Source organism: Puma concolor, chromosome C2 (assembly GCF_028749965.1).
Source record: "Puma concolor isolate L17-30 chromosome C2, mPumCon1.1.hap2, whole genome shotgun sequence".
Taxonomy (NCBI): domain Eukaryota; kingdom Metazoa; phylum Chordata; class Mammalia; order Carnivora; family Felidae; genus Puma; species Puma concolor.
The window spans coordinates 88,823,627-88,838,285 of NC_141675.1; the positions used below are offsets into that span (position 1 = coordinate 88,823,627).

General features: G+C 36.2%; 1 protein-coding gene across 2 annotated transcripts in view; it reads left to right on the plus strand.

Annotated features, from left to right (window-relative positions):
- Positions 1 to 14,659, plus strand: part of SNX4 (sorting nexin 4) — a 71,554-nt gene that overhangs the window by 7,862 nt on the left and 49,033 nt on the right. For both annotated transcript variants that reach the window (XM_086675166.1, XM_086675167.1), the window contains 4 exons: positions 6,840 to 6,961; positions 13,650 to 13,785; positions 13,863 to 14,012; positions 14,489 to 14,536. In XM_086675166.1, coding sequence (XP_086531292.1) covers positions 6,840 to 6,961; positions 13,650 to 13,785; positions 13,863 to 14,012; positions 14,489 to 14,536 — 456 coding nt within the window. The remainder of the gene's footprint in view (positions 1 to 6,839; positions 6,962 to 13,649; positions 13,786 to 13,862; positions 14,013 to 14,488; positions 14,537 to 14,659) is intronic.

Genomic DNA, 14,659 nt, shown 5'->3' on the forward strand with positions numbered 1-14,659 from the left:
CCAGGCTTCAATATAAAGTTACTGTTTTCCCTTTTGTAATTAATAATTTGTGGGGACATACTTGAAAATTGAAAATATCTTGTTCCTTATCAAACTTTCTATTTGTCTTTTTCAGTATGGACTTGGGGATTTTATTTTAAAGAACTTTATTAAGGTATAATTTACTGTAAAATTCACTGATTATGAATATATAATTCAGTTATTTTTAGGGAATTTAGAGAGTTGTGCAACCAACCATCACTGTAATCCAGTTTTAGAACATTTCAGTCATTCCCCCAAATTCTCTCTTTCCTTTGTAGTTAATCTCCCTTCACAACCTTAGCTGTAGGTGTTAGTAGGAAAGTAGCTGTCTACTTTCTATATAAATTTGTTTTTTGGGATATTTCATACAAATGGAATTGTACAATCTATTGTCTTTTGAGCCTGGCTTAGAGTGTTTTTGAGGTTCAACCATGTTATATAGCATATATTAGTAGTTCCTTTTTTATTACTGAATAATATTTGATTGTATAGATATATCACATTTTTTTTAATCTGTTCACCATTTTATGGACATTGTAGTTTACAGTTTTAGCTATTATAAATATTGCTGTGAACACTCGTATATAAGTCTTTGTGTGGACATATGTTTACATTTCTCTGAGTTAGATTTGTAGGGGGTGTGATTATTTGGTTATGTGATCAGTTTATGTTTTTTTTTTTTTTTAAGTTCATTTTTTTTCAGTAATCTCTGCATACAACATGGAGCTCAAACTCACAACCCTGAGAGCAAGAATTGCTTGCCCTACTGACGGAGCCAGCAACATGCTTCTAGATGATCTCAATACAAGTCTTTTATCTGATTATATGATTTACAGGTTCTTCCCCCATTTGTATTTTATCTTTTTTTTCTTTATGGTCTTTTTTTTTTTTTTTTTTTTTAATTGGGGTAAAGTACATATAACCTTTGCCACTCTAACCATTTTAGTTTTTAAGTAATCTCCACCCACAATGTGGGGCTTGAACTTACAACCCCCAAGATCAAGAACCACATGTTCTACCTACTGAGCCGGCGAGGCACCCTTTTTTTATGGTGTCTTTTAGTGTATGTGCTGCCGAAGCGAGCACTATGGTGTCTTTTGAAGAGTAAAAGTTTTTAATTTTGATGAGATCTAGTGTATCACTTTTTTCTTTTACGGATTATGATTTTGGTATTATATCTAAGGACTTTTTATATAACCCCAGATCACAAAGATTTTTCTCCTATGTTTTCTTCCAGAAATTTCAGTTTTAGCTCTTTTATCTGGGCCATTTCAGTTAATTTCTGTGCATGGTGTGTGTGAGTAAAGGGTGTAAATCTTTTTTTGGCATGTGGACATTTCGTAGTCCCAGCACTACATGTTGAAAAGACCTCTCCATTCCCTATTGATTTGCCTGGGTGTGTCTTAAAAAAAAAAAAAAAAAAAATCAGTGGACCTTAAATGTAAGGGTTTATTTCTGGATTCTCAGTTCCATTCCTTTGATCTCTTTTTCTGCCAGTACCACACTGTCTTGATTACTTTCACTTTTTAGTAAGTTTTGAAACTGGGTCCTGCAACTTGTTCAAAATTGTTTTGGCTATTCTAAGTCTTTTGTATTTCCATATAAATTTTAGGAATGGTTTATCAGTTTCTACAAACAATCTTGCTGGGGTTAAGTATTTTTGAAAGAACAGTATCTAACATGTTTAAATATTTCAAGCATGTTCTATGCATGATGTTCCTGTGTCATTTGGAATTTATTGTGAAATCTAAGGCAAATTTGATACTTATTCTTTTGTAGGAGTCTTGTTTCTTATTTTTCTGCTTTAATCTTGTTGGGATGTTCATTACACACGGACCACATACCTTTCAGTGTGGATCTGGGAAAGATTTTGTTTGCTTGTTTCTTTTCTTTTCTTTTTTTTAGTTTTTCTTTTTAATGTTTACTTACTTTTGAAAGAGAGAGAGAGACAGAGCAGGCAAGGGGCAGAGAGAGGGAGACACAGAATCCAAAGTAGGCTCCAGACTCCGAGCTGTCAGCACAGAGCCTGATGCAGGGCTCGAACCCATGAACCAGGAGATCATGACCTGAGCCAAAGTTGGATGCTTAACCAACTGAGCCACCCAGGTGCCTCTCTTTTTTCTTGTAAATTATATTGATGATTACTATTTCTGTTCTATTTGGCCAAATATATTTTATTTTTCTTTCTGTGCATTGTTTCTTTTCTGATTACTTCCATGTTTGTCTCAATCTGCCTGTTTTGTTGTTGTTGCCTGTTTTATCTTTCTCCTGTAATTTTCAATATGATAGTAAACGTAATATATTTTCTTTTGTGTGTGATTTAAATAAGATTAAACAAGTCAAATGCTCTAAACACTAACTCTTTTCACCTATAACCCTAAAAGTTATATTAAGGTTAGCTTTCATCTTGTCTTTAATCTTAAAGAGCATCACTGTGCCGGTTGGGTTGAGAATTCCCATGGAGTCAGTGAACTCCTCAAGTGTCAGGCACCTTGTTTCAGCTATCTTTCTATCCCTAATGACTGGCATTGTAAATACTCAAGAAATATTTCTTGAATTAATAGTTTCTTATTGTTCTTTTTGTCATTTTTATCTGCTTTTATGCTTTTACTATTAATGGTTTGCAACATTTTAAGTTTTTTAAAAAATGTTTATTTTTGAGAGAGAGAGAGAGTGCAAGCGAGCGCACAAGCAAAGGAGGGGCAGAGAGAGGGGAGGACAGAGGATCCAAAGTGGCTCTGTGCAGACAGCAGAGAACCTAGTGTGGGGCTTGAGTTCACAAATCGTAAGATCATGACCTGAGCTGAAGTCAGAGGCTTAACTGACAGAACCACCCAGGTACCCCAGTGGTTTGCAATATCTTAATAACTTGAAATAGATTATATTGATTTTCATTCTTTGAGTTGAAAATAAAGGATTTCATTAGCCTTTTAACTATGTCCATCTTCTACATTTAGTCTTCTACATTTAATAGTGACATTATTATTTGGATAGTTATTTAGTCTTTTTAAAATTTTTTAAGTTTATTTATTTTGAGGGAGAGAGAGAAAGTCATGCGTGAGCTTGAGCAGGGGAGGGGCAGAGAGAGAGAATTCCAAGCAGTCTCAGCCTCATGTGAGGCTTTAACCCCTGAACAGTGACATCATGACCTCAGCTGAAATCAAGAGTCAGATGTTTAACTGACTGAGCCACCAGGCACCCCTGAATTTTTTTTTTAAGTTTATTTAAATAATCTTTACATCCAATGTGGGGCTTGAAATCACAACCCAGATATCAAGAGTTGGATGCTCTTCCGACTGAGCCATCCAGGCACCCCTCTTTAATTATATTCTTTACCCTGATGAGAAGTGTGCTTTGAATACACCTAAACTATTCAATCTTTGTTTGAAACATGTCCCTGGGCTCATTTTCCAGTCAAGTCAGTCCATCTCTAACTCTTTTGAATGTATTCTTTTAACAATTGTGCCTCTGGTTTTGTTAATCTTGACACTCTTCTATGCTTTATTGAGAGGATTAGCAATTTTATATCAGCTACCAAATCCTGCTGGTGTTATTGTTGTGTTCCTGTTTTCGTTCTTTAGTTTTTATGATAGCTGATTTTATTCTTTTATTTTTTTTTTCCTTCTATGTAATCAGATGGCATGAGGGTAAATTCATGACTCATAGGCATTATCTTTTTGGCTGGGGAGATAATTTGCTTTATTAGTCATGTCCTTCCAGCATTGAGGGAATTTTTCACTGGAGTAGATGGTGGTAAATCATAGTATTTACCTATGGGCCCAAATTATGATTTTTATAAATATGTATCTAAACTAACAATGGCTTCATAATCTTGATGTTGAGTGGTTTGTACTTATGTAACTTTTTGAATTTTTTTTTGTTGAAGTATTTCCTTCTATCTCTTATTTTTTCTTTTAGTAGCTAAACATACAACTTATACTTACTAAAAATGTCTTCCTGCCATTTGTAACAATGTGGATGGAACTGGGGGGTATTACTCTAAGTGATATAAGTCAGTCAGAGAAAGGCAGATATCCTATGTTTTTTCACTCATATGTGGAACTTGAGAAATTTAACAGAATACCATGGGGGATGGGAAGGAGAAAAATAGTTTCAAACAGAGAGAGGCAAACCATAAAAGACTCTTAAATACAGAGAACAAACTGAGGGTTGATGGGGGCAGGGATGGGTGATGGGTATTGAAGAGGGCATTTGTTGGGATGAGCACTGGGATGTAGGAGATGTGTCATGACAATCTACCCCCAAAACCAAGAGCACACTATATACACTGTATGTTAGTTAACTTGACAATAAATTATATTTAAAAAAAATGTCTTATTTGACAACTGAGTGACTTCTGGTTTTTTTTGTTTTTTTGTTTTTTTATTTTACTAATAATTCTATTCCATTGGTTCCATTGGGTTGGCTTTTAGTTCTCTGTCCTTTTTATCTTCTTTTAGCATTTTACCTTCTCCTTTTTTTATTCAGCATTTTGGGGGCATTTCCTAAATTTATTCATCATTTAATTTTTTGCAATATCACATAGCTTTTTCTGTCCTTATAGCACATGGGTTTAATTTTCTGTACAAATTATCATTGCAGGTTTTACTGTAGTTTTTTCTTTTATGTTTTGGTGCATCCATCTTGCTACTTCTGTCTCTTGTTAACCTGAAAATAAAGAGCCACAGTAAAAGGCAAACTAATGTTTATTTGGAATCAGAGAATTGTAATTTGAGGAATACAGATTCAGGTAGAAAACCCAAATAGTATCCTGCTTCTAGGGTGAAATTAAGAGGCTTATAAGGAAAAAGAAGGCAGGGGGCAGTTACATGAGTTAAAAGGGGAAAAAAAGGCTAAACTCTTGGCTATACATTGATTTACTACAGACTCTATCTTTGGAAAGTCCATAACCTTCTGAACTTGTGATCAGGGTACCTGTTCTGCTGGCTTCTCAAGTAGTTGCTTAAAACATTTGCTGTTTTGCCTAGTCCAAAGGTTTTGGTTGAGTTCAAACAGACACGGATAAGGCAATTTCTCTGCAGTGGTTGCTTGGCTCCCTTTTAAAATGGCTCCATTCATGTCAATTTTTCACATTCTTCTTCACAAACTGCTCTTAGTTATAATGTAGTGCAGTATTTGTAATTAAAACCCACCTCTGAACTTTGAGAGAGAGCAAGTGGAAAACCCCCAAATCATAGCAACTATCACATGGTCTCACTTTATCTTCCTTGTTTAGACTTGGAGTTACTTTGGTATTTTCAAGAACTTTCTTCAGTGGCACACTTTCCACACATACAGCCTTTGAAGCAATAGTGGTGTGTTTATTCTCTTTGGTTCTTTAGCATAGACTTGGGCGTGTTTTAGCAGGAAGTGAAAGGAGTCTGCTCTTAAACCTTGCTGCTGTCTCACAAGTGGAACCTTTTAACCACTGCCAAAATGTTTAGGCAAATTTTTTTTTTTTTTTTAAATTTTTTTTTTTTTCAACGTTTATTTATTTTTGGGACAGAGAGAGACAGAGCATGAACGGGCGAGGGGCAGAGAGAGAGGGAGACACAGAATCGGAAACAGGCTCCAGGCTCTGAGCCATCAGCCCAGAGCCCGACGCGGGGCTCGAACTCACGGACCGCAAGATCGTGACCTGGCTGAAGTCGGACGCTTAACCGACTGCGCCACCCAGGCGCCCCCGTTTAGGCAAATTTAAAGTTGAATATAAGACAACTTCTGGTTTTGTTTTGTTTTTTAATTTTTAAATTTAACCTGCCTATTGAAAATCATGCCTTTTGGCATATGTATAGTATTTTTGAGAGAGTGATTTGACTTTGGTAAAACCAAAATTAGATATTAATATTGAGGATTATTTATCTTTATATAAAATGTTTTTAGATTTTTTCTTAGACATTTTTAAAGATGTTTATTTGTTTTGAGAGAGAGAGAGAGAGTGAGCACATGCATAATCAGGATAGGGGAGAGAGAGAATCCTAAGCAGGCTCAATATCCATATTGATTGTGGAGCCCCACACAGGGCTTGATCTCAGGACTGTGAGATCATGACTGGAGCCAGAATCGAGAATGGGATGCCTAACTGACTGAGCCACCCAGGAGCACCTTCGTAGGCATTTCTTTTTTTTTTTTTTTTTTGCCAAAGTTTATTTATTTTTTTGGGACAGAGAGAGACAGAGCATGAACGGGCGAGGGGCAGAGAGAGAGGGAGACACAGAATCAGAAACAGGCTCCAGGCTCTGAGCCATCAGCCCAGAGCCTGACGCGGGGCTCGAACTCACGGACCGCGAGATCGTGACCTGGCTGAAGTCGGACGCTTAACCGACTGCGCCACCTAGGCGCCCCGGCATTTCTATATTGATTTATTCTTGGTCACTTACACAAAACGTCTATGTTTTAATAATTAAATGTGCGATACTTGTTACAATAGCTTTGGAAAAGTTTGATGTGCTACAAAATGCTGCTAATGAGATGTATATCATTTGCTGCTATCATTTAGCAACCCCTAGCAACTCAAGAAATGTAAGAAACTTGGGGTGCCTGGGTGGCTCAGTCCCAACTCTTGATTTCAGCTCAGGTCATGATCTTACATTTGTGCGACAGCAGAGTCTGCTTGGGATTCTCTCTCTCCCTCTTTCTCTACCCCTTCCCTATTCATACACACTCTCTCAAAATAAATAAACTTAAAAAAAAAAAAAAAAAGAAATTTGCTTGAAATATATACCAGTAATGGATTTGATTATAACAGCTGTTAATTTTTTTTTTCTTAATACTGTCTTAAAGGTTTTGTTGTTGTTCTTCCATTAATTTTTGTCCAGATGACAGAAAATAATTTTGGGTTGAAGAAGATAGAAATTAGTGTTTCAGAAGCAGAAAAGCGAACTGGAAGAAATGCCATGAACATGCAAGAAACATATACTGCTTACCTCATTGAAACAAGGTGAGTGATGAGAATTAGGCCTAGATTTAGTTAGAAAAAGCTTTGTTTGGTAGCTGTTGATGCAAATTATGTTGTATAATGGAATTGTTTACAGGTGATTGTCTTTTTAGGTATTTGGTTTTTTGTTTCTTTTTAACAGATAAAGTAAATAGGTATGTCTTTTACTATAGTCCACTTGGCAGCTATATACATATATATATATATACATATATATATATTTTAAAGTTTATTATTTTGAGAGAGAGAGCGGGAGACAGAGGATCTGAAGTGGACTCTGTACTGACAGCAGAGAGCCTGCAGGGCTCGAAGTGAGAGCATGACCAGAGCCAAAGTCAGATGCTTAGCCAACTGAGCCACGCAGGCGCCCCAGTAGCTATATTTTAATGTACTTATGTTGGAGGTAAAGAGCAGGTTATGGAATACTTGTGGGACCTGGAATGTTACTTGACATATGCTTTGGTGGAGTTTTTGGTGTTACTCATAATAATTCCCATGCACTTTTGAGAAAGGAGACCAGGTTCCCAGGGGTGTATGAAGTAGACTTAGGTAAATAAGAGAGGTATAGGAAGAGAGAATATGGTTTGAGTCAGTAAAAAGTTAACAGAATTGATTGAGACTAGAGCTTTAGACTTTGGGGTAAATTGAACAGATAAGAGTAAATCATGGAGTAAGAAATCAAAACTCACCAGAAAAATGTTCTTCTACTCCGAGACTATTTTGTCTAGAGAAAGACGAGGCAAGACTCTTTTGCCAATTACAAACAATTTATATAAAGACAAAATACTGACCAGTTCTTTTCTCTCTGCAGAGACTGAGCAGAAGTGCTTTCAGTTAAAATAAAGATGGTGCGAGGGGCACCTGGGTGGCTCAGTCAGTTAAGCATCCGACTTCAGCCTGGGTCATGATCTTGTGGATTTATGGGTTTGGTCCCCGCCTCGGGCTGTGTGCTGACAGCTCAGAGCCTGGAGCCTGCTTTGGATTCTGTGTCTGCCTTTCTCTCTCTGCCCCTCCCCTGCTGATGCTCTGTCTCTGTCTCTCAAAAATAAATAAACGTTAAAGAAAAATTTTTTTAAAATAAAGATGTGCGAGATTTTTTGATAGTAAGTAAAATAAAATAATAGAACTACCAGACCTAGTTGATAAAGGGTTATAACCATATTTTAATGTGAATACATTTTTAAGGAAAAAACATTTTAACCCTTGCATTTTCATAGGTTTACCGAAAGTCACTGAGCTTGCCTTAAGGCTGAACCCTGTGACTTTTCAAGACTTCTCCAGGTCTGTGGTTCTACCCAAAATAAAAGTTAAAATCTTGGTAAATGTTGTTTAATGTATAGGCAATTCTGAAACCTTCTTTGTAAGTATAGTTTTCTTTCTTCCACCAAAAAGAGAAAAAAAGAAAAAAAAAAGAATCTTCCCCAAACCAGAGAAAATTTACATTACAGTAGGAACTTTAGGAACAGAAAGAGGTAAGGTTGGTCTTTTTAAAATAAGGTCATTTTACTTTTGTTTTTGTTTTCTGTGTGTGTAAGTTTTTATTTTAATTCCAGTTAGTAACAGAGTGTTGTATTAGTTTCAGATGTACCATGTAGTAATTCAACACTCCTATATATCACCCTGTGCTCATCATGATAAGTGCACTCCTTAATCACCTATTTAACCCATCTCCCCACCAAAATTAGGTAATTTTGTGACCTACATATCTACATATGTGTATCACAGAGATTTTTAAAACTTAGGTTCATTAGGCTCTATGCCCAATGTGGGGCTTGAACTCAGAACCCTGGGATCAAGAGTTGAATACCAACTGAGCCAGCCACTCACCCCTCACAGAGATTTTTAAAGTCATTAAAAAAAATATGGTCCCATCAGAGGGTTTTATTTCTGTTTTTTTTTTAAGTTAGATTAGTGACTTAAAAAAATCATACTTTAGAAATTAGTGTTAACTGTAGCTTACCTTTACCTAAATTATTTTTTCCTGTGTTCTTGTTTTTGAGGTATAATGACCTATAACATCATATTAACTTCACATATTGTAACGTTATGTTGCAATATTTGTATGTATTGTGAAGTGATTACAAGTCTGATTAACATCTGTCACTATACAGTTAACAAAATTTTTTTCTTTTAATGAGAACTTTAAGATTTACTCTCTTAACAACTTTCAAGTACGCAGTACAGTATTAACCATAGTCACTGTTGTAAATTCTTAAATTGAAAACTAAAAAGTGTATTTTTATTTTTAGTATGTGAGTATTTTATCACTCAGCTGAGCAATGAAATTAACTGTTGATTACTTTTACTGCTAGAAGAGAATCTTGATTTGAATAATCTGGAATAATTTATAGTCTTTTATTTTTCTTTTTTTCTCTAAATTTTTTAAATTTTTAAAAATTATTTTATTTTATTTTAGTGTTTATTTAATTTGAAAGAGAGATTTCGAGTGGAGAAGGGGGAGAGAGAGAGAGAGAGAGAGAGAGAATCCTAAGCAGGATCTGCGCTGTCAGCACAGAGCCTGAGGCATGGCTTGATCCCACAAACTGTGAGATCATGACCAGAGCTGACATCAAGAGTTGGACACTTAACCGACTGAGCCACGCAGGTGCCCCATAGTTGTTTACTTTTGAGTTTGAACTGAATACAGTATCATAATATGAAGCTAGGAGTTAAAATTGACCATACTTGAGTAAGGTAGCTATACTCTGAATAAATATTTAAGTGGATCATCATCAAATGTGCGGTACACAAAAGGATTATTGAGTTGACTTTCACAATTGTATTTTAATATAAATTTGTATTTATTTATCTACCCTAGTATTTTTCATGGACCTGTAAGTTTAATTTAAAACAGTGTTTCTTAGGTGGGAATGCAAGCTGGTGCAGCCACTCTGGAAAACAGTATGGAGGTTCCTCAAAAAACTAAAAATAGAACCACCCTACGACCCAGCAATTGCACTATTGGGCATTTATCCAAGGGATACAGGTGTGCTGTTTCAAAAGGACACATGCACCCCCATGTTTATAGCAACACTATCAACAATAGCCAAAGTATGGAAAGAGCCCAAATGTCACATCAATGGATGAATGGATAAAGAAAATGTGGTGTATATATATACAATGGAGTATTACTCGGCAATCAAAAAGAATGAAATCTTGCCATTTGCAACTACGTGGATGGAACTGGAGGGTATTATGCTAAGTGAAATTAGTCAGAGAAAGACAAAAATCATATGACTTCATTCATATGAGGACTTTAAGACACAAAACAGATGAACATAAGGGAAGGGAAACAAAAATAATATAAAAACGGAGGGGAACAAAACAGAAGAGACTCGTAAATATGGAGAATGAACTGAGGGTTGCTGGAGGGGTTGTGGGAAGTAGGATGGGCTAAATGGGTAAGGGGCATTAAGGAATCTACTCCTGAAATCATTGCTTCACTATATGCTAACTAATTTGGATGTAAATTTAAAAAAATAAAAAAGTTAGGGGCGGCTGGGTGGCGCAGTCGGTTAAGCGTCCGACTTCAGCCAGGTCACGATCTCGCGGTCTGTGAGTTCGAGCCCCGCGTCAGGCTCTGGGCTGATGGCTCAGAGCCTGGAGCCTGTTTCCGATTCTGTGTCTCCCTCTCTCTCTGCCCCTCCCCCGTTCATGCTCTGTCTCTCTCTGTCCCAAAAATAAATAAACGTTGAAAAAAAAAATTCTTTAAAAAAATAAAAAAGTTAAAAAAAATAAATAAAATGGATTTTACAATTAAAAACAAAACAAAACAGTGGTTCTTAGGGGTTCCTGGCTGGTTCAATTGGTGGAGCATGTGACTGTTGATCTCGAGGTTGTAAATTCAATCCCACATTGGGTGTAAAGATTACTTAAAAATAAAATCATAAAAAAAAAATAACCACATACAAAAGAAAACCGCATGGTTTTTAAACTTTAAAGTACATAGGAATCACTTGCTACAGGGTTTTGGGTGAGGTCCAGGAATTTACATTTTTTTAAGCAAAGCTTCAGGTGTTTTTTTTGTTTTTGTCTTTTTTAATTATTTTTAAATTTATATCCAAGTTAGCATATAGTGCAACAATGATTTCAGGAGTAGATTCCTTAATGCCCCTTACCCATTTAGCCCATCCCCCCTCCCTCAATCCCTCTAGCAACCCTCTGTTTGTTCTCTATATTTGAGTCTGTTATGTTTTGTCCCCCTCTGTTTTTGTATTATTTTTGCTTCCCTTCCCTTATGTTCGTTTCTTATCTTCAAGTCCTCATATGAGTGAAGTCGTATGATATTTGTCTTTCTCTAATATCGCTTAGCATAATACCCTCTAGTTCCATCTACATTGTTGCAAGTGGCAAGATTTCATTCCTTTTGATTGCCAAATAATATTCCATTGTGTATATATATATATGTGTGTGTGTGTATAATATATATATATATACACACACACACACATTTATATATATATATATATATACACACCACATCTTTTGTATGCATTCATCCATTGATGGACATTTGGGTTCTTTCATACTTAGGCTATTGTCGATAGTGCTGCTATAAACATTGGAGTGCTGTGCTTCTTCGAAACAGCACACCTGTATCCTTTGGGTAAATACCTAGTAGTGCAATTGCTGGGTCATAGGGTAGTTTTATTTTTAATTTTTTGAGGAACCTCCATACTGTTTTCCAGAGTGGCTACACCAGTTTGCATGCCCACCAGCAGTGCAAAAGCGTTCCTCTTTCTCTGCATCCTCGTCAACTTCTGTTGTTGACTGAGTTGTTGACTCAGTTGTTAATTTTAGCTATTCTGAAGGGTGTGAGATAGTATCTCATTGTGGTCTTGATTTGTATTTCCTGATGATGAGTGATATTGAGCATCTTTTCATGTGTCGGTTTGCCATCTGGATGTCTTTTTTGGAGAAGTGTCTATTCATGTCTTTTGCCCATTTCTTCACTGGATTATTTGTTTTTTGGGTGTTGAGTTTGATAAGTTCTTTATAAATTTTAGATACTGTTTATCTGATGTGTCGTTTACAAATATCTTTTCCCATTCCATTGGTTGCCTTTTAATTTTGCTGACTGTTTCCTTTGCTGTGCAGAAGCTTTTTATTTTGATGAGGTCCCAATAGTTTATTTTTGCTTTTGTTTCCCTTGCCTCTGGAGACATGTCAAGTAAGAAGTTGCTGCGGCCAAGGTCAAAGAGGTTTTTGCCTGCTTTCTTCTTGAGGATTTTGATGGCTTCCTGTCTTATGTTTAGGTCTTTCATCCATTTTGAGTTTGTGTATGGTGTAAGAAAGTGGTCCAGGTTCATTTTTCTGCATGTCACTGTCCAGTTTGCCCAATAACCATTTGCTGGAGAGACTGTCTTTATTCCATTGGTTTGTCAAAGATTAGGTGGCCATATGTTTGTGGGTCCATTTCTGGTTCTCTATTCTGTTCCATTGATCTGAGTGTCTATTCTTGTGCCAGTACCATACTGTCTTGATTACAGCTTTGTAATACAGCTTGAAGTCCGGGATTGTGATGCTTCCAGCTTTGGTTTTCTTTTTCAGGATTGCTTTGGCTATTCGGGGTCTTTTCTGATTTTGTACAAATTTTAGGATTGTTCTAGCTTTGTGAAGAATGCTGGTGTTATTATGATAGGGATTGCTAATCCAGATATATATATATATATATATATATATATATATTTTTTTTTTTTTTTTTTTTTAAATACTATTCTTTTTGGGGCGCCTGGGTGGCGCAGTCGGTTGAGCCTCCGACTTCAGCCAGGTCACGATCTCGCGGTCCGTGAGTTCGAGCCCCGCGTCAGGCTCTGGGCTGATGGCTCAGAGCCTGGAGCCTGTTTCCGATTCTGTGTCTCCCTCTCTCTCTGCCCCTCCCCCGTTCATGCTCTGTCTCTCTCTGTCCCAAAAATAAATAAACGTTGAAAAAAAAAAATTTAAATACTATTCTTTTTTTTAAGATTTTGTTTGTTTATTTATTTATTTATTTTTTAAACGTTTATTTATTTTAGAGACAGAGAGAGACAGAGCATGAACGGGGGAGGGTCAGAGAGAGAGAGGGAGACACAGAATCGGAAACAGGCTCCAGGCTCTGAGCTGTCAGCACAGAGCCCGACGCGAGGCTTGAACTCACAAACTGCGAGATCATGACCTGAGCCAAAGTCGGACGCTTAACCGACTGAGCCACCCGGGCGCCCCAGATAGATATATTTTTGAATTTATTTTTTAAATTTATATCCAAGTTAGTTAGCATATAGTGCAACAGTGATTTCGGGGCTAGATTCCTTAGTGCCCTTTACCCATTTAGCCCATCCCCCTTCCCACAACCCCTCCAGTAGTTCTCTGTTTGTTCTCCATATTTAAGAGTCTCTTATGTTTTATTCCCTGTTTTTATATTATTTTTGCTTCCCTTCCCTTATGTTCATCTGTTTTGTATCTTAATGTCCTCATTTGAGTGAAGTCGTATGATATTTGTCTTTCTCTGACTGACTAATTTCGCTTAGCATAATACCCTCCAGTTCCATCCACGTAGTTGTAAATGACAAGATTTCATTTTTTTGATTGCCGAGTAACACTCCATTGTATATATATACACCACATTTTCTTTATCCATTCATCCATTGATGGAAATTTGGGCTGTATTTGTATTTTTAATAAGTAATAGAGATCTTATTCTGTTCCTTTTCAGGTCAGTTGAACATACTGATGGTCAAAGCGTCCTAACAGATTCACTATGGAGGCGGTATAGTGAATTTGAATTGTTGAGAAACTACCTTTTAGTTTACTATCCACATATTGTTGTGCCACCTCTACCAGAGAAAAGGGTAAGAAATGAAACAGCAGTACAGTTCAAAAGTATTTAGCATTGAGATTATGCTTCATGATTGTTTCGTTTACCTAGGCAGAATTTGTTTGGCATAAACTCTCTGCTGACAACATGGACCCGGATTTTGTGGAAAGACGACGGATTGGTTTAGAAAACTTTCTTTTGAGAGTTGCCTCACATCCCATCCTTTGTAGAGACAAAATCTTCTATTTGTTTTTAACACAGGTATCTTTCTTTAAGTCTTCAAAAAAAAATTCATTTTATCTTTTTCTTTTAAACTGTAGAATGCTTATGCTTAAGAATCTTTTTGGAGCAGCTTTATTAATATACATTCATTTAATTGTGTTTTTAAATTTGTTTTGATTTCAAAATTATTGGGTTATATCACTCTTTTGGCTAACATTTTTATACTTAAGGATACTAAAGATGGTACTTTCTGGCATCACTTAAATGATATCAAAGTTAGTGTTTAGTTTTTTGAGGCCCAGATCTATAAAATCTTGGGTCCATCTTTTGGTAATCTTTTGAAATCTGGATTGTATATTTAACTTAGAAATGAATTCTTTTTTTTTAACCCTTCTCTGGTCTCCCCTGAAAGAATAACAGAATAGTAGATGCTTAATCTATTTTATTTGGAGTATTCCTTACGTTTTTGTTTTTGTTTTTTTGCAATGATTTCTAAAATTAACTTTAATTTTTAGGAAGGTAACTGGAAGGAGACTGTGAATGAAACTGGGTTTCAACTGAAGGTAAGAAAATTTGTATGAAATAATTTGACAAGTTCCTTTACAATTCCTAGCACAGTGCCTTGCACTTCGTGCGTACTTGGTATTTATTGAATGAACGAATGTTGGAAATTGGCTTTGCATCTA